Source organism: Drosophila serrata, unplaced genomic scaffold, assembly GCF_035046125.1.
Source record: "Drosophila serrata isolate PLE 108 unplaced genomic scaffold, ASM3504612v1 contig_347, whole genome shotgun sequence".
NCBI lineage: Eukaryota > Metazoa > Arthropoda > Insecta > Diptera > Drosophilidae > Drosophila > Drosophila serrata.
In genome coordinates this window covers 1,963,518-1,982,317 of record NW_028257245.1, presented here as the reverse complement: position 1 = coordinate 1,982,317, position 18,800 = coordinate 1,963,518, and the positions used below count along the sequence as shown (strand labels likewise).

Sequence of the window (18,800 nt, the reverse complement as noted above, 5' to 3'; positions counted from 1 at the left end):
CTTGCTGGTACACCTGCCACCTGGCTCCCCCAAATAAACCATGACGAAGAAAAAACAACACACAGAACACTAACACACTGACTGAATTTCAATTTCTTTGACACGTTCTTGTTGCTGTTCGTTTGCAAAACGCTCAACAAGTGCCTTCTTCGCAGGATGCTGAGCAGTTGAGTTCCAACATCCAGAACGGGCGGTGACACGAGCTACAGACACTGGGAAAAATTATTAAGAAAACTGTCCTGTTAAAGTGATATACATATTATAAAGGGTTTCTACAAGGTGTTCTTGTACGAGAAAACTTAACTTTTAAAGGAAGATTTATTTAAGGTTAGCTGGCAGAAGTTTTAAGTGGAAAGACTTTAGCTGTTACATTAAACAACACATATTGTTTCCTATACATCTTGAATTATGGGGTTTTATAGGATTTACTTAAGACAATACATATTTTATATTATTTAATACAATTTTGTTCTTCCTCGTAAGAAATTTCATTTACTAACAGTCATGAAAAGTGTCATGTTCTTAACAAAAGTCTAGTAAACTTATAATTTGTATTAACACAAGAGTTTATGCTATCGTATTCCCATTAAATAATAAATTTATTATCATAAGTTCCGATCATTTTATTAAAGAAACACTACAATGTCACACCTGCCACGTGAACTCAATTCACCTTTTTGTTTCAAGTAGTTTGGTACACAACAAATTAAAATAAAAGTGTGTAGCCGTATTATCTATATATACTTGTAATATTTTCCAAGTGCACAAGTAGATAGAGAGTGTAACAGACAAGCTTTGACTTTTATGCCAGCCTGACCCCCCTCTCAGTAAGGATACCAGCCCCAACCCCCCTCCAGTTTTGGCAGCACCCCGTCTGGAGGTCGGTCTCTGGTCTTGCTCGTTTCTGGGGAAAACTTTAGCAAATTGCCATTTTGGCATTTAGCGGCGACGCTTCCCCGCTTGCCTCGAAACAATTTTCTTACATTTGAGAGATTATTTTGTCGTGGTCCTTTCACATTTCACATTTAATTTCGACCCCCTGGCCGGCTGCCCCCTTTCCGAAGGTCGTCGTGGGCTACAATCGAAATTCCGCTTGTAATTTACATGCCGCGAGTGCCACTCCCACTCGTATTCTAACGAATCTTTACGCATTTTCGTATCGTATTCTTCGGGTTGCGAGGACTTTTTGCGGCCTACTGCCCTCCCGCCTCCTGCTCTGCCATAGAATAAACAATGCCCCGAAACCCGCTTTTCTTCCCCGTTTTCCAAAACCCAGCAGCAGGCACCTCCAATCCCTCCACCCCGGACAACTTCCTGTTTCCTGCGCCGCGCAAATTTGCAAGTATATCGAGGCCCACAAACATCAACAGGCAAACAAACAGCCGAGTGGAAGCCATCGCTAACCTTTTCTCATTTCCTTTGTGGAGCGAGGCAGGCCCCAGTGTAGACACCCGGGACATACTATATATATACATATATATACAGCCGTGGTCTGTAGTCCTGAGTCCTAAGTCCTTAGTCCAGGCAGCGCAACTTGTTGCTGTTGCCTCTCAGCCATCGCAAAAAGCAATTTCATGCCAATGCGATGAATTGACAGCGACAGGAGTAGAAAATGCTACACAGCAGAGGCAGAGGCAGAGGCAGGGCAGAGCAGCCGCTGGCATTTGATTCTGATAACCCGGCGCACACACACGGACGGCGGACAGGTGGAGCAGGTGCTGGGAGACAGGTGAAAGGGGGGAGTGGCGACAGGAGGAATCCTGCAGACGACCACGACGACCCCTATCCGTTCAATCCATCCCAGATGCCCGGCTCTTCATTACGCTTATGGTACTGGGTACTCGGTGGACATGAAAAGGATTTGTTGAGCAGCGTAAGGAGCATGCATACTCTTCTCTTGTATTTCATAAATATTTTTATATTGTATTTTGATCAGGAAGTATTCAAAACATGTTTTAGATTTGGAAATATGAGAATTAGCAGGGGCAATATGCTTAAAGATACCTTCTTAAATTAAATATTCATTTGGAAATTAAAAATTGTACTTGTTAATAATATAAAAAGTGTACAAAAATACATGTTATCAAAAAGCTGGCAACAAAAAGTCTCTGCCCAAATAGATCCTTTATAAAGTATTTAAAAAGTTTTTAAATGATTGAAAATAAGATGTTAAAACTTAAAGATTAACTGCTTTAATTACAAATCAAATTGAATAGTTTTACTTACTTTAACTACAAATTAAACTGAATACTTATACTTACTTTAACTACAAAGTATATTGATAACTTCGTTACCCTCACATTTACTATTCTTCATTTCTTCAGATTACCAATTAGTTTTTTAATTTATTCAATAATTTCATAGCAGAAAGAGTACATAAACTTTCGGAAAATCGCCATTTACCTTACTTTTTACCACTTTACCAATATTTGTCAGGGCATTCCCTAGTCCACATGACCATCCATTCTGGTGACTCGTCGCGACGTCGGCTGTTTGTTTATCGCCCTCCGTCCCTCCGTGCAAATAATCATACTTCAAAGGCGATAAATCGTTATTTAAATTTCATTTTCCACATTGCTTAAAGTTTCATTTTCGTAAATTTTCAGTTTGGTCGCCGCTGCGGGGAATCCCAATTCCCTCTCCCTCTCCGTCATCTCTCCGCCGCGGCGGTGAAAATGAACCGGAGCGCCGAGAAGTATGCTTTAAAAATTCGGCTTATTTGGTTATGAATCCCCCGAGAGTGTTGGCTGCCGGCGTGAATATTTCTTCATCTCCGAAGCGATGCGAGAATACCTGGGAGTTTGTGTTTGTTTGTGCGTCTGAGTGGCCTCGATTTTTACCTTATTTTTCTTTTAGGTACCTTGCTGCGAGTACTAGACACACTCACAAACACACACGTAGCAGATGGCCAACAGCTTCTGGCCAGCTCTAGAAAATTGTGTGTGTTTTGGCATCCCTTATGATCCCTTTTTTTCCGGTAAGGACAAAGTAATCCGTTTGGAAAGGCCTTCCTTCGCTTGCCTTCCTATCTGTGCCATATAATCAATGCGAGCTTCGAGATGGAATCGCAGGATGACAAAGGCCGAGGAGGAGTGGTGTACAAATGGAGGATATTCCATAATTCCCACCTGGTGCCTCACCTGCCCACAAACCTAATTGGCTTAATATACATTTGCTGCTTAATCCACCTCGACCTCACTTTAATTGTGTGCCGGGCATTAAGCTCCGCCGGAATATCCTGGCTTAAGCGTTATAGCGCTTAAGCTTTTAATCGATTTTTGTCGACTCTCCTGTGACTCGATTATGATTACGACTCTCCGATTGCGAGACGGAACCTTGTACCCTCGCATCCTTGGGTTATCCTCGAATGCCAAGCAGCCAACGTTGCTTATTTTCATAAGAATTTACAGCGCCTCCGAGGATGCTGATGATGATGACGGGGGCGATGCTGATTAAGGAATGGCTCCGGGCCGGGATATTCATTTACGCTTGTTTATTGAACTTGGAATTAGTTTGATTTGGCCACTGAGCCCGGCGAGCCACAGCGACAAAGGACACCGAAGAGAAAGACGCCGAGCGGGGCAGGAGCAATCTCGTATTAACGAAAACGACAACTCAAAAAGGAACAATTTCCAGGATAAACAAGGAGGAGGCAACGGCAACGGCAACGGCCGCTCCTTGGTGCGTTAAATATAATAAAATAAGCTCATTAAAATTATGAGACCCAGCAGGTGGCGGAAGGGAGTCCGGGTCCCGGGCAACTTCTTCTCCTCCGCATTGCGAAAGGCAGATAAATCTCGCATCGAGGTTGCCATGCCAGGACTCTTGGCCATCAATCAGAGCCGGATTGTCAACTTTTCAGCCGCTCATCTCTCATCTGGCTGGGTGGTGCGTAAGTTAATTACGACCGCCCAAAAGCCCGGCGATTGATTCAACGGAAAAATCAGAGGGAAACCCCGAAAATCCAACAGCAGCAACAAGCCGCAGAGTCGAAAACCAATATTGCGCCAGAGTGTGTTCGTGTCACGGAAGCATGAAATCCGGCAAAAGCAAGTTTCGGGTGCGATTGACAACCGGCACTTAACACATTTCCCGCGCCCCTAATGAACCGCAAGTGCGCAACAGCTGAGATCCGGATGAGTTGGCATTGGCTGTGGCCCCCGGAGTCAGTCAGCTGCAGGGGCTCCATAGTCCATAGTCCACAGCCCACAGCTCATTCCCTCCATCGATTTCCAGAGGAGAAGAAAAACAAGTTAGTTACCCAGTTACAGAGCGTCCTTGTCCTTTATTTATCGGATTTTTGTGGGATCGAGACAGCGGGGATGACACGGAGGATACGGATTTCGGATTGGCAGGGAGTGTTATATATGTATAAGTTAGGTACATGTACTGTAGGAGAAATCGGATTTTATCTCCGTGTACTCTAATTAATTTGCTTTTTCTGCACCCTCATCTCGGTGACAAGCCGAAAGTGTACAATTGTGGATTAAACTATGCAGCACAAGGTTCAGTTTGCTTTTTGTTCCGAGACAGAGAGTTTCGTGTATAGGCTTTTGGCTTTGGAAAAATATAAATATATTATATATATAACATTGATCTTTACACACACATACACACACACACAGATATATATATAATGTTTATGTCATACGCATTTGGGTATATCTTTCAAGTTAAAGTTATGCTTTAAGCCGAGTTAAATTTCGCAATAAATATTCCATTCAGAAACAATTGTTATTCATTTAGCATTCGTTTAGTTTTGTGTTCTTTTACGGCTTCTACACAATAAATTCGGTGGGCGTTTACAGCTCGCTGGCGATTCGATTTTGGAAATCAAGTTTAGCGCGAATCAAATTAAAGCCTCGGCCTTGTCACACGCGGCGTATGCGCGATGTACGGTCTCTGGATATACTCGAATCCTCTGGCCATTTTTTTGGTTTTTTGTTCTGTGTTTTTTATGCTGCGCTGCAAATTAAAACTTTGGCCGTAGCAAGTTTGCTTCTCTGTTTTGTTTGCTAAATGTTAAAAATGATAAAGTGCACTCGACGCAGGCTGGAGGGGGGTTGGGAGCTGCGTTCGGGGCTGGGCTTGGGGCTGGGGCTGGGGCTGGAAATAGGACGTGACACGTGGAGCGGAAGGAAAAGGGTAAAGCAAACATGAGTGCACAGCTGTCGAGTGCTCGACTTTGGACGAGCCGGTGGCCACACATCCTCCTCCTGGCAGCTCCTGGCAGCGCCTGGCAGGCCTTCAGTCCCAATCTCCGTCATCCCCCCAATGTGTAAGTTTGCGTATGAAAATAGTTAGAGTTAGTTTTCGTTTCGTTTGCTTTCGCATTTGCCTCTCGCATTTTGTAAAAGGTATTTTTCAAATATAAGCGTATGAGTTTAGAAGTGTTAGAAGTTCCATTCAAGTACAATCATTAATATATGTATGTATATACTTTGTATTATAGACTAGCTGTTTGTATAGGTACATCTAATATAATATATAGCTTCTGAGTTGGATACTTTGATTAAACGGTAGTTTGTTCTTGGCTTAGACTAACAACAGTCAACATTCAACAGTCATTCCGATATGAGACGTCAATTGGAAGAATTTCATTTCATTTCTTTGCGAAGCTGGTGGCGAAGGTACCGTAAATACATATATTTATGTATATAAACCTAACTTACGGATAGCTCACACTTATCGGATATAGGTTACGTGTACATAATGTCCCCCTCATTTAACATTTATAAAGTTCCTCTTGTGTTGCACCTGAAGTGTCTCTCTCTCTGTTTCTTTTTAAATCAATTGACAGCGCATTATTGGAATTGAAGTTATTTTCTCAGTGGAACACATCTATGCAAGTACACATGTAAATATACATATATATATATATAGTTTTAATAATAATAATAATAATAATAAGACCCCGCCCCCTTATTTTCAGCATTTCTATCTTTTTAGTTTTTTTTTGTTTTTTTTTTCGGGGTGGAGGCTGCACACGCCTCGTTGGCTCTCTTATCAGTCCGGCCTTCGTCTGGTCATGATAATCCCAGCACATAGACTCCAAAACATCCGCCATAAACAAGCGGATTATCGCTGGGCAGGAGGAGGCCTGACCACAGCCAATGACTTGCCGAAAAAGCCGAGACCAAGACCGAGACTGAGACAGAGACTGCGACTACGACCCGGCATTAAACTTTTAATAAACGGAGATGAACACATCTGTGCCCCCGTCGAATGGCATTTGGAATATTTTGCCAGGCAGCCAGCCGCTCTTTTGATAAAATTCTCCTTTGTACACACACACACATACACATAGAATTCCGCGAGGACGAACCTGGGAGCAGCACATGTTGGTTGTCCTTACAGCACGTGCAGATTCTCACAGCTCTTGGACTTGGAAATGTCACTGAGACAGATTTTCTGCAGCAGTTCCTTGGCCAAATGCAGGGAGATGTGAGTGCGCGAGGTCTTCATCTTGGAAGCGGTGGCCTTCTTCTCGCGCTTCTCCTTTAGGCGCATCTAAGGATAAGAGAGAAGGTAGCAATTCTCTATATTTATATTATATGTATAATCGGAAATTTCAGCTTTAAATAATACTCAAGTATTCGTGGCCTCATTTGTAGCCACTTTGTTAAAATCCTAGACGTTTCCCCTGATTGCCAACATTGTGGTATTATATTCATAACACCCAGGTCAGGTGAAACCAATCTGGTTAGCTGACCGAATTTCCGCTCGCCCCACTAACCGCAAAATTTTCATTAATTAGTGAGCCGATCCGGAAGCAGAGGCCCAGCCCAAGTCCAGACATGGCCTGGTAACCCAAGCCGTCTGGTTAAATCCATTTAACTCCATTTCCTGCACAATTTACCCATGCATCGGTGGGTTGCGTGTGCTTCGCACCTTGTTAGAAACCACAACGGAGCCCCCAGCTCGAACTCACCTGCTTCAGTATGCCCACCAGCAGCTCATCGACGTTGTGCTGTATGCCGCTGGACGTCTCAATAAATTTGGCATCGCGTGAGGCGGCCAGGGCTTTGCCCTCTTCGGATCGAAGGGGAGAAGTGAAATGAAATGAAATGAAATGGAATGAAATCAAGCCATCATAATTAGGACACCATGGGCAGTGCTTACCCTGCGAGGTGATGAGGCGAGCGCGGGCCAGGTCCGCCTTGTTGCCCACCAGGATGACGGCCTTGTCCTTTGTGTAGTTCTCCTGCCACAGGTAGTTGATGATCTCCTCGGCCACCCGGAACGAGCTGCGATCCACCACCGAGAAGACTACGACACAGCCATGGGGCTCGTAGGTGGACAGGGAGTTCTCCACGCTCATCTCGACGCTGGGATGGTCGATGAAGACCATCTCCGACTCCTCGTCGTCCAGGAGCACGCTCACCGTCTTCTCGCCGAACTCGTCGTCTAAAACTCAGATCAGAATTAAACTCTAAGGACGCCAGTGGCAGCCGGGAAGCTAGGGGTCAGGCACACACATAGGTTCCAGCTAGGGGTTGTCATGACTACTCACTGCGCTCCCTGGTTCCCTGCTGCTCCAGGTCTTTGGTAGGATCTGGGGGGACTGGGGCACACATTCTGGAGTACTACTTACCCAGGCTGGCATCGTAGGTGTGCATGTATTCCGAGGTCATGAACTGGTTGACTAGCGCCGTCTTGCCCACGCCGGCATCGCCGAGCATCACCACTCGGTATCTGGCCGGAGGTGGTGGCTCCAGGTTCTCCGAGTCATCCGGTGAGGCCGGCAGGGAGTCCACGTTGGCATAGCCGGCGCCACAGCAGCTGCCCTCGAAGGGCGACCGTTCGCTGGCCCGACTGTTGGTCGAGTTTACGCTGGTGTTGCTCCGAGACCTCCTCGAGATGATGGAGTCGCCGCAGTTGACCACGTTGCCCTTGCTGATGGAGAAGTGCCGGAGGCGGTAGAGGTCATCGCTGGCCCGCGGATTGTATGGACGCTCTGGGAGGGAGCAGACCCGGGGTCTAACATGGTCGGGAACTGGAGGGGGATAAACGATTTGGAGAGTAAGTAATTATTACTTAACCTGGAAGGGTGATCTTCCCACCTGGCAACTCAAGAAAGTTGGAGGTCCGACGCTGACGGCCCCGGTTGGAGCTCTGGAAGGCTAAAGGACCCACGTCGTCGTTGGACACTATCGAGGCATTGGAGCAGGCGCTCTTCATGGATTCCCGTGAGCTGCGCCTGCTGGCCAGGTAGGCCAGTCCACCTTTGGAGCTGCCCCTGCGACGCGGCTTGTGCTCCACGTGTGCAGGATCCCGCTTGGGCTTGGCCGGCTTGCAGCCGCTCAGCTCGTGGTCGGCATCCTGGGTCAGGTCACTGGTGGACTTACGATAACGCAAAGAGACCACGCTATCGGAGCAGGTACGATCCAGAGTGGAGTGGGAGCTGTGTAGCACCTGGTAACCGGGATTCGAGGTGATGTTGATCGCATGCCGGCGCTGGCGATTCGATTGGGGCCTCCCGGCAGCGGATCCCTCCTGGTGCGGGTCCATCTCTGGCTCCGTAAAGCTAAAGCTAGTGGTGGTGTGTGTCACCATAGTGCTGTTCGTGTGCTGAGTGCCCGTCTCGCCGGATTCCATGGACAACTGGGTGCAGTCAGTGACGCAGGAATCCCTCTTCAGACCATAGTAGTTGCCACCAGAGGAGCCAGCTCCTCCTGAGCCGGAGGCAACGGCACTCAGGTTACGGGCCTCTATTTTGCTAATCACCGGCAGTTCCCACTCGTCCCGCTGCCGCTTGTTCTCCCTGCCTGCTCCGCCTGAGCCTCCCATTGCCATGGCCATGGCCATGCCCTCGTCCACCCCGGTGGTGGTCAGCTGGGGCAGTGGTTCCAGTGGTGTCTTGGCCCGCATTAGTTTCTTGGAGCCCTGACGACGCGGTGAACTTGGAGGATCATAGTACAGGGCTCCGTCGTCTGGAGAGATGGGCTCGTAGTACTCAAACTTTCGCCCATGGCTAGGACTCACTGCATCGAAAACGAATTGACAGGGCGACTTGGGACTACGGGCGGTGGTGCGTCCACTGAGCAGGGAGGCGGAGTCGTCTATGGAGCCGGATGAAGGTGTCTGATAGTAGGAGCTCGGAGTGGAGCTACTGCCATCATCGCAGCTATCGTTGGCAAAGGTGGTGGTGATTTTGGGACTCCGTGGAGTCTCGTAGCCACCGTAGCTGTAGCCGGAGTTGCCACCACCGTGGTATTGTCTAGCGGGGAGTGTCAGGGAAACTGAAAAGTTGATGGAGGATAATGTCTTGTTGATGTCTTACCTGGGCAGCTTGGGAGTGGCTCCCTTGCAGGGCAACGGATTGCTGGCGGCCCGCGCTGGAACCTTGTGGTGCGAGGAGTGGGGATGCCCATAGGAGCCACTACCTCCTCCGCCAACTGCACCCTCGTCCCAGCTGCGCTGTTGCTGTGCCATTTCAGGGCTTCTGTTGATAAACGTGGCTTGTTATTTTAAGTGTTCTTTTGGTATATAAATATTTGTATAACTAGAATTTTGTCTACGAAAAATTATGATGATGCTCTCATTGTGTCTTTGAAATAGAAAATAAATGGTTTTATTATTTCTAGATTTAAGATGTAAATATGCTTGATATTTGCACTTTAGTGCTTCGTCTTGTTTAAGATTTTATCTCCTAAATAAAAGTTGTATGAGTTCTATAAAAATTCAGAGAAATGAGACAGACATCTTCTTCCTTTTAAATGCAAAAAGTTATGACTTCTTTTTGCACCGTGCACTTGGACTTGAATAAAGATGATGAGATGGGAAGATGCGATGGGAACGACTCGCTGATGGCCAACTCATGTGTAAATATCATGGGCCATTACTCATCCCGCACACACACCACACCAACACACCCATCTGGAGGATACAAAGTGCGCCCCTGACCGTGCAGAGCCCGGCCCAAATGGGCACAAAGTAAACATAATTTATGGCTTTATCTGTATTTAATCAAAATAATGAAAAGCGGGCAATAGAAACCAGGCATCATAAAGGCCAGGCCACGCCCACGTCCGACCGCAAATGGAGGCGGCTGGCCAGGATGGTGATGGGGATGGGGATGGGGAAGGGGATGGAGGCCAGCATGGCCGCAAGTCATTCTCCGGGGGAAGTGCTCTATTTGGCCAGGCAATTATTGTTAAATGTGCGCTCCCTTTTTCCTCTCTCTCTTTCTAAGTGGCTGCCCCTATTAGCGCCCCCGCAACCGCACTTCTGCCTCCCCACTTTTCTGCTCCCTGTCAGCACCTCAACACACACCCCCGCACACACACACACCACTCTCTTGCCAACTTATGCAAAAGTTTCCTCACCCGCCGCCCGAGTTGCAAACAATCGGCTTGCGGCAAACTTCGTTCGCTCGGTGCGGGGACAAAGTTCCCTAATGGGATTTGCTAGCTCCGGAGTTTGACTTGCAGCCAGTCGAAGTCTCTGAGTTTGTGCCTCCAACTGCTGTCTACATTTGGGCCGCCACGAACTTGATTATTGCCGCAGACACCAGACGCCCAGAGACACCAAAGTGTTGTCCATTTCTGGGGGTCTAATCGAGCTGCAAAGGGATTTTCCAGACGCTTGGCTAACAGTAGCAGCATTAACAATTGCAGGAATTGTGCAAGGAAGTTAAAACAAACAGTTATTTGTTGTACTAAAGTTTTGTTTCCACAAAAGTAGCAGTTTATTTAGTAAAGTTGCAACTATTTATAACAAAAGAGTTTGTAGTCAAGTATCACATGATTATAACTTTTTTAAGAGACTCAAAGTTCTTAGTTACTATAGCACATATGTATCCGAATTATTTAAGAAATCACTAGGCTTCATTTGAACTGTAATTTACAACAGTATATAACCCACAGTTTTAGGCTATAGGAACACTTTATTGGGATGTTTGTTAGATTTCTTTACAATGAACAAATAAGAAAAACAAAGGGTCAAAATTGTATTCAAAAGTATGCAATACTTTAGGTTCTGAAGACCCTTTTTCTGAACTAGGTTTATTTAGCTTTATTTTGGATACCATTTGTTGGATTGCAATATCCTAGTGATGTATTAAGCACCTTCAATTATGGAATTTTCATTTGTTAAGCAATTTTTCTTTCAGTGTCTTAAATGTTAGCAAGGCACTTTAGTTATACGATGCTGAACTCTCCAAAGGCGTTTGCTGCAAGTGCCCTGTGCCGAGTTGCATATCCAAGAGCATGTGTTCCTGCCTCCCATTGCAGCAGCAGCAGCAGCAGCAGCAGAGCAGCAGCAGCAGCAGTTGGATGCCGTTTAGTTTTCCCTGGACACGTGGCCGCTTCAAGTTTCCACACAAACACACACTCAGCGTGCTCCCTGCCTCACGTATGTGCGACTCTGACCCCTGGGCCATTATTATCTATCTACGGCTATCTATATCTACGTATCTACGTTTGTATGTATCTACGGCGGTTACAAATAGCCGGAGCACAGCCACGCACATCCATGAATGCGAGTACGTGTCCATACGGCAAAGCAAATAGTGCGGAATAATGGCCGCAACAGCATACCTGCTCATTTACCTGTTACATGTTGCTCCTATTATTTGTCTGTTTGTTTGGTAGTTGTTCGTGGTTGTCCTGCAACCTAATACAGTCGAATGTCCTTCAGTCGAATTTTGTGAAATGCGAATGAAAGCGAGTCACTGTTGCGTGAACTACAGACTACAAATGTTGCGATAATTTGATGTTACGACTGGAGTTCTCATTAATTTGTGAAATTTGATGTATTCATTAGAGTTTAGGTTGGTTTTCTATAGATAGTGAACTGTACAAGTTGATTTATTTAGTCACAAGTTTGTGTTAATAGAATTAAATAAAGAAACAATGAATTGTTTATTGAAAACATGCTTCAAGTTCCAATTAGAATATAAGAATATTTTCTATCAACAAAGTTCTAAATAAAATTTAATTGATCTTTCAAATGTAAAATCCCTAAGAGCTAATTTGCTTTCACCGAGATCGCCTAAACAGCTTTGTTATTAATATTAAAACCTAGTTAAAGTTAAAGTTTCCTCTTGAAAACCAGAGCAGCATTAACTTTTGTTTAACTTGTTGTCCGAAAAAATCTCCATAATTTTCATAAATTTCCCATCTACTGTTGATTGTTTGAGTTTGGCAAAAGTTCCTTTTTTTGCATATTAATGAGCTCCCAAGTTGTCCGCTTAAAAGTTTTCAATTTAAGCCCTCGAATCTTGGGGAGAATCTTTCCGTAAATACCACTTACAAGGCATCAATTATTCGAGTGATTGATTCAAGTGTTTGTCAACTTGTTGTTTCTCCTGCCACGGCTGCTACCTTTTCGTTTCGCATTTCCCATTTTCCGCATTTCTCCCCGATTTTACCTGGATTTCCCCTATCCCCTTTCCAATTCTCTGGGTTTTTTCTGCCGTATTTTGCATTTTCACGTAATATAATGGTGTGTTGCCAACGCAACGTATCGATGGTGGGAATGGGAACTTTGGGGGCTCTGTTTGATAACAAAATGCTGATGTGAAAGTGGCTCAGAGTCCAGGGCTCACCTATCTCTCTCACTCTGCCTCTATACCCCTCTCTCTCTCTCTCTGTCTCTTTTGGCTTTGCAAAAATCTGCAGACAACAAATCAATAAGGAAAATCCGAGCCATTCGCATTCGCATTCGCATTCCCATTCCCCACGTTCCATTTCGGACGCATTCAAATGCTGGGTTTCCTTTTTCGTTTTGCTACGGTTTTGTGTATGCATAAAGGCCAACGAGGAGCTGTCAAGGGTCCTGGGAGATGTGAGCCTGGACAGCTTATTGTCTTTCTTTGCTGGCCGGAGAAAAGGTAAGCTTGTGTAAGATAATAATTGCCACAGATTTATGGATTATGAACGAAATGCGAACCCAATCAGTCGTTGTCGTCGTTGGGTATTGAATTATTGATGGAATGTCATGGGTTGTCCTGCGCCGTCCTCTCCTGCCTCCTCGTCGTGTCCTGTCCCAACTTTAAACAGATTGCGGCTGGTAAGTTATGCATGGACTCTGAACGATATGTGGTGGCCTGCATTTGCATATATTCCCAACTTGAGCTCCAATCTGGCACCTTTTCCGCCCTTTGCTTCCGCTTTTCCCACTGTTTTCCCTTCTGCCTCTGCCTCTGCTTCAGCTTCCTTTCCCTTTCCGTTTTCCGTCTGCGTGGGCTTTTCCGCCTTCATCATCGCGGCCAGAGAGAGTAATGACTCTTCCTGCACGGACCGTCATTAAGTTGCAGGCCGCCGTCATAAGTCACAATGCCTTTTTGGAGAAACTCGGACGGGGGCAACCCTTTGGGTAAACTTTGCCTGTAATTAAGCCCGCACCCGTTAAACGCATACTTAGCACCGCCCACTAACCCAGCTCCTAATGTATCCTTCGCAGTTGGGGGGCTACTTTATGGACCCTACTCTTCCGCTGCCTTTCTCCATTTTCTCGTTACACCAACAGAGACACGCTGCCTGTAAAAATAAACTGTGGAGTGTGTGTGTGCGGGGCAAACAAGGAAAGTCCATAAAACACTTAAGATCAAAGACACATACATACAAAGTGTGTGTGTGTGTGCGGGGGCGGCGGCCAGTTCGCAAATTACAAATCCTGGCCAAAGTCACGTCGCAAGTTGGTCATTAGCCGCCACTTGAGGCGCCCACCTCCGGCCGCATCGATTTTATTGCAACACATAATTCTTGAGGCCGGCGCCCATTTGTGCAAATCTCATGTTGATGGCATATTAAGTGACCTCCGCTTTTCAGGACACCCCCCAAAACCCCCAAACACCCAAAGCCAGTCCTTCTCCGGCCCAACAACCAATTTGCACTTTAAATGCCCGCCGGGGCTGTGGACAAAGTGATGATGTCCTTTGGCAGGAGAGAGAAACGGCGCAAACTTAGGTGTAATTAGACGCGTCTGGGCGCGAGGATTAGCAATTAAGCGAATGTCCTGTGCGCGCAACAAGTGTCGGGATAGGGCAGGGAAGGTGCAGGCACAGGACCCGAGTAATCCCAACCCGGGGGTGCCGACGAGGGTGGCAATTGCCGTTTGGGGGCAAAGTGAGAGCAGCGCATAAATCAACATGTCAAATCGCAGCTTACAAAGTGCCACACACACACAGATAAAGCACACGCACAGCACACACTCTCACTCTTCCACTCTCACTTACACTTTCACTCCGCGTGCCGCCTTCAATGTTTAATGTTTACCATTTTCATTAAATTTGTCGGATAATTCGGTCTGCTCTGGCAACTTTGCTAATTGTTCGCCGCCAACTAAATGCCACTAAAACAAACACCGACAACGACAACGACAACGGCGACCAGTTTGGTGGCTGGCTCAACGCAACGCAACAGTTTGCACGGAGCGACGCGACGCTCGGCACTCTCTGCACTTCCGCCTGCGCTTCCGTTTCCGTTTCCGCTTGCACCAACCAACTTCCGCCCGGACGAAGCTGCGGCGGCGGCTGCTCGAGCTGAACTGTGAACCATCGCCGAAGCGTTTACCTTTGCCGAACCGTGCTGCCAAAGCTCCCCGGCTTCGCGTGAGCTTTCCTCGGATTTTCCACTGGACTGGAAAATGGAGCCAGTGAAAGCTGCCGCCAAGTGCAATGGAGTCGACTCTTGACATTGTTGAAGATGATTCTGGGACTCATTTAACGTTTTACGTTTTCTTCAAGTTAATGGTTAATGGATTTGGGTAAGGAAATGATGGTCAAGGAATAAATGAATTTTGGGGAAGAATGGTTGGTATTAAAATGAGTTTTTGTTATGAATTGTTAATATTAATTGTGGAGTTTGGAATTATCCGGAGATAATTTTGGTGCTCATTAAACTAAATGAACAAGATATATTTTTAATACAATTATTATTAAAGGGTTAATTCAACTTAAAGGAACTAAGGGACAAGCTGAAATGAACTTAGATCTATCCTGCTAAGATTGGTTTAATGATTTTGTCTTATGTCTGGCTTAGTATTTGACTTCTAGATGCTGGGAGCTTCCTTAAATAATTTATTTTGAAGATTTAAACATATATCATAATGTTTAGCGGTAGTAAGGGTTCAGAGCAATTGATCATGTTAATCTTGAATCTAAGTTAAATTATTAATTTTACCAATATGAGCTTTAATCATTTTAAAAATAGTATTTTACAAGTATTTACTCTCATCCTTGATACTATTATTTGTTATCGTTCTCTTATCATGTTCGAATTTAATATTAAAAAAAATTCTTAATAAGCAAGTGCATGAAAATGATTGAATAAAAAAACAAAAGATGACAAATCGGCTTAAGATTTTTTAAAATGAGGAAATTTCTATTTTTGTATCATGGAATCTTCTGATTGAAATTACCCCAAAAACCGAGTATAAAAACAACTTCTTACCATCTGCGCAAAGTAACTAAGATGAACTGGTTTCTTTATTTCTTTAACAAAATATTCGATAGATCGTGTTTAACTATTTAGCAATCATATTAGCAATAAATTATATTAATCATTACTAATTTCCAACTCGATCACAGTGTTTAAAACTGGCCCATCCTTGGCTTGAATCAATAAACTCTATTTTTTGATGGGTTATAAAATCTTGTTTTATTTTTTCATATTTTTTCATGTTTTTTCTATTTGTTTTGTTTAATAACTAATCTTACAACTGCTTACATAATAAATAGTCTGGAAGTCTTCTGCTTAAGATCTAGAGAAACGACTAAGTTGGGGGCAGGGATATATAGGGATATAGGACAGGATAGATAGATATATGGCGGGTGAGTATGTGGGGCAGGTATTGTGGGGCGGGTAAAGATGTGACAGCTTGGGGGCTCCTCGTCGATCCCTCGACCGATCCTTAAAGGCTGGCCACGCGGGCGGTGAGGTCGTCCAGCTTCTGGTAGATGCTGGCGGGCAGATCGGCGCCCACCTGCGACTCGAAGTAGGTGCGGATCTCCTTCACCTCCTGCGACCAGAAGTCCTTGGGCAGCGAGAAGATCTCCTTCTCGTCCACCTGCTCCTTCATGCCGGCCAGGTTAAGGGCGCCCTCGGAGGGAATGTGTCCGATGGCCGAGTCCACGAAGCAGGACTCGCCATTGATCCTGCGCAGGATCCACTCGAGCACGCGCGAGTTCTCGCCGTATCCGGGCCACATGAACTTGCCCTCGGCGCTCTTGCGGAACCAGTTGACGTGGAAGATCTTGGGCACCTGGCCGCGCTTCTCCATGCTGAGCCAGTGGGCGACATAGTCACCAAAGTTGTACCCGAAGAAGGGTCGCATGGCGAAGGGATCGTGCATGATCACCTTGCCCTTGTGCTCGGCGGCGGCGGTGGCCTCGCTCCTCATGGCGGCACCAATGAAGACTCCATGGGTCCAGTCGCGGGCCTCATAGATGAGGGGCACTCCGGCGGGACGGCGGCCTCCGAAGAGCATGGCGGAGATGGGTACTCCGGCTGGGTCCTCCCATGCGCCATCAATGATGGGGCACTGAGCGGCCGGGGTGCAGAAGCGGGAGTTGGGATGAGCAGCAGGCTTGCCCGAGTCCTTGGTCCAGGGCTTGCCCAGCCAGTCGGTGATCTGGACATTGGGAGCCAGGCTGCTCTCCATGCCCTCCCAGAAGACGCCACCGTCGGAGGTGGAGGCCACGTTGGTGAAGATGGTGTTCTTGAACACGGTGTTCATGGCAATGGGATTGGTCTCCATTGAGGTGCCGGGAGCCACGCCAAAGAATCCGTTCTCGGGGTTGATGGCGCGCAGCACTCCCTGCGAGTCGAACTTCATCCAGGCGATGTCGTCACCCACGCACTCCACCTTGTAGTTGGCCAGCGAGGGGTTGAGCATGGCCAGGTTGGTCTTGCCGCAGGCCGACGGGAAGGCGGCGGTGATGTACTTCTTCTCGCCCTTGGGGTCGGTGATGCCCAGGATGAGCATGTGCTCGGCCAGCCAGCCCTCGCGCTTGGCAATGGTGCTGCCAATCCTGAGGGCGAAGCACTTTTTGCCCAGCAGCGAGTTGCCGCCGTATCCTGATCCGTAGGACACGATCAGGTTCTCGGCGGGCTTGTGCAGGATGATGGTGCGCTCAGGGTCGCAGGGCCAGGAGGGCTGCTCCACCACTCCGTTGGCAGGGGCACCCACCGAGTGCAGGGCGCGCACGAACTCCTCCTTCTTGGCCAGCTGGCGCAGGACGGCGGCACCCATGCGGGTCATGATCCTCATGGAGGCCACCACGTAGGCGGAGTCCGTCAGCTCAATGCCGATCTTGGAGAGCGGTGAGCCCACGGGGCCCATGCTGAAGGGCACCACGTACATGGTGCGACCCTTCATGCAGCCGGGGAAGCGCTGCTGCACCGCGGACTCCATGTCCTTGGGCGAAATCCAGTTGCCCAGGGCACCCTTGACGCCCTCCAGTGGGGTGGGAATGGTTTCCTCCCTGCGATCGGTGCAGATGAAGGTCCTCGACTCCACACGGGCCACATCCGCTGGGTTGGTGCGGGCCAACCAGCAGTTGTCGTACTTGGGCAGAGCCACAATGGTGCCCGCCTCCAGGAGGGTCTTGATGAGCATCTTGTTCTCCTGCTCGCTGCCATCGCAGATGTGCACCTGGTCGGGCTGGCACAGGGCGATGCCCTCCTCCACGAAGCTGCGGACTCCGGTGGTCAGGGAGTTGGCGTCGCCATAGGAGATGGGAATGCCACGGATGTGACTGTAGAGGCCGCAGTTGTCCTGGCGGAGCTTGTGCAGCTGGGGCAGACCGCACACATTGCCGGAGCTGGAGAGAAATGGGAAATTGTGGAAAATGTTGATTAGTTAAGTTGCTTCTTAAAGAAATCGAGATGATTTTTGGGTCATTTTAGCCCTGGAGGAAGGGGTATATTTTCAAATACTTACATAATTTTGCTTTGTTCAATGAGCTCAGGCATTTTGCTTGTGTTTTGTGTATTTTTTTCAAATTGAAAACTTTGGAATAAACTGCACAACAGTTTCTAATTAATTTGCTGATGTCGTGAAAGGAGTTTTGGCACTTTGGCTAAATCTTGTTTTGTATCACAAAATGGTGGGTTAATTATCACAATTATTGTCTTCTGCGAGTGCAAACTATTCGTTCCGTATGTTCTTCCACAGCTTTTTGTCAAATACCAGCTTGATTTTCAGACCACTGAAAGTAGGCTTTTCACTTGATCTTTCCATTTACTGTGACCACGAGTGACTGATGCCAGCTGCCCGGGCTGGGGGCCTTTTATACTCGCCAGCCGACGCCTCGGCATCGAGGCGACTAGAACAAGTCCGCCGATCGGTGGAATCGGTGGCAATCGGCTCTTACGATCGTCATATAGCGCTATATTCCGAGCCGATCCGAGCGGGAGAGGGTCAAACTCCGGACGAGCTGATTGGTTGTCGGCGGAGGCTCGGCGATTGTTTTGGTTTTTCTCGTTCCATTGGGGGGATCTGTGGTGGGATCTGGGGGGATATACTTGTCCATACCAATATATATATACATATATATATTCCTGATCCCACTTGGCAACAGTAGTGAGTGGCTAGTGTTGTTGTGTTATATTCTCTCTTAGTTTTTGTTCAGCTTTGTGCGTTTAGGGGCATTTCGCATTGATAAGAGCGGAAAGCAAACGTTTGTTGTTATGTTGACACTCTGCCGATATTTTGCCACTTTCCCGTTGTTAATTTAATTATTTTGTTTATGATTTTCGCCAGCGATAGGAGACGGGCGAAAATAGAAACCAGTTCACGGACAGCTGAGGCAACAGCAGTTGTCTCTGCCAAATGCAGCTGCGTACATTCTG

The 18,800-nt window shown here is 46.9% G+C and overlaps 2 protein-coding genes across 10 annotated transcripts; both read right to left on the bottom strand.

Moving 5' to 3' along the window:
* Window positions 1-4,257: 4,257 nt before the first annotated feature.
* On the bottom strand, window positions 4,258-14,497 carry Rgk2 (Rad, Gem/Kir family member 2). 9 transcript variants are annotated; one of them, XM_086838406.1, is made up of 8 exons: window positions 14,183-14,497; window positions 9,284-9,445; window positions 8,064-9,220; window positions 7,595-7,996; window positions 7,123-7,413; window positions 6,932-7,032; window positions 6,326-6,510; window positions 4,258-5,841 (listed from the first exon to the last, which is right to left on the bottom strand). In XM_086838406.1, the coding sequence occupies exons 2-7, from the start codon at window positions 9,433-9,435 to the stop codon at window positions 6,352-6,354; spliced, it is 2,262 nt and encodes a 753-aa protein (XP_086694532.1). In that variant the 5' UTR covers window positions 9,436-9,445; window positions 14,183-14,497; the 3' UTR covers window positions 4,258-5,841; window positions 6,326-6,351. The 9 variants fall into 9 exon arrangements, with proteins under 9 accessions (XP_086694532.1, XP_086694534.1, XP_020815325.2 ...); XM_086838408.1 differs by having other exon boundaries at window positions 7,123-7,407; XM_020959666.2 differs by having other exon boundaries at window positions 4,258-6,510.
* Window positions 14,498-15,578: 1,081 nt separating this feature from the next.
* On the bottom strand, window positions 15,579-18,313 carry Pepck1 (Phosphoenolpyruvate carboxykinase 1). The gene is made up of 2 exons (XM_020959476.2): window positions 17,890-18,313; window positions 15,579-17,770 (listed from the first exon to the last, which is right to left on the bottom strand). Exons 1-2 carry the CDS (start codon window positions 17,919-17,921, stop codon window positions 15,859-15,861), a joined length of 1,944 nt encoding a protein of 647 aa, XP_020815135.2. The 5' UTR covers window positions 17,922-18,313; the 3' UTR covers window positions 15,579-15,858.
* Window positions 18,314-18,800: the final 487 nt, after the last annotated feature.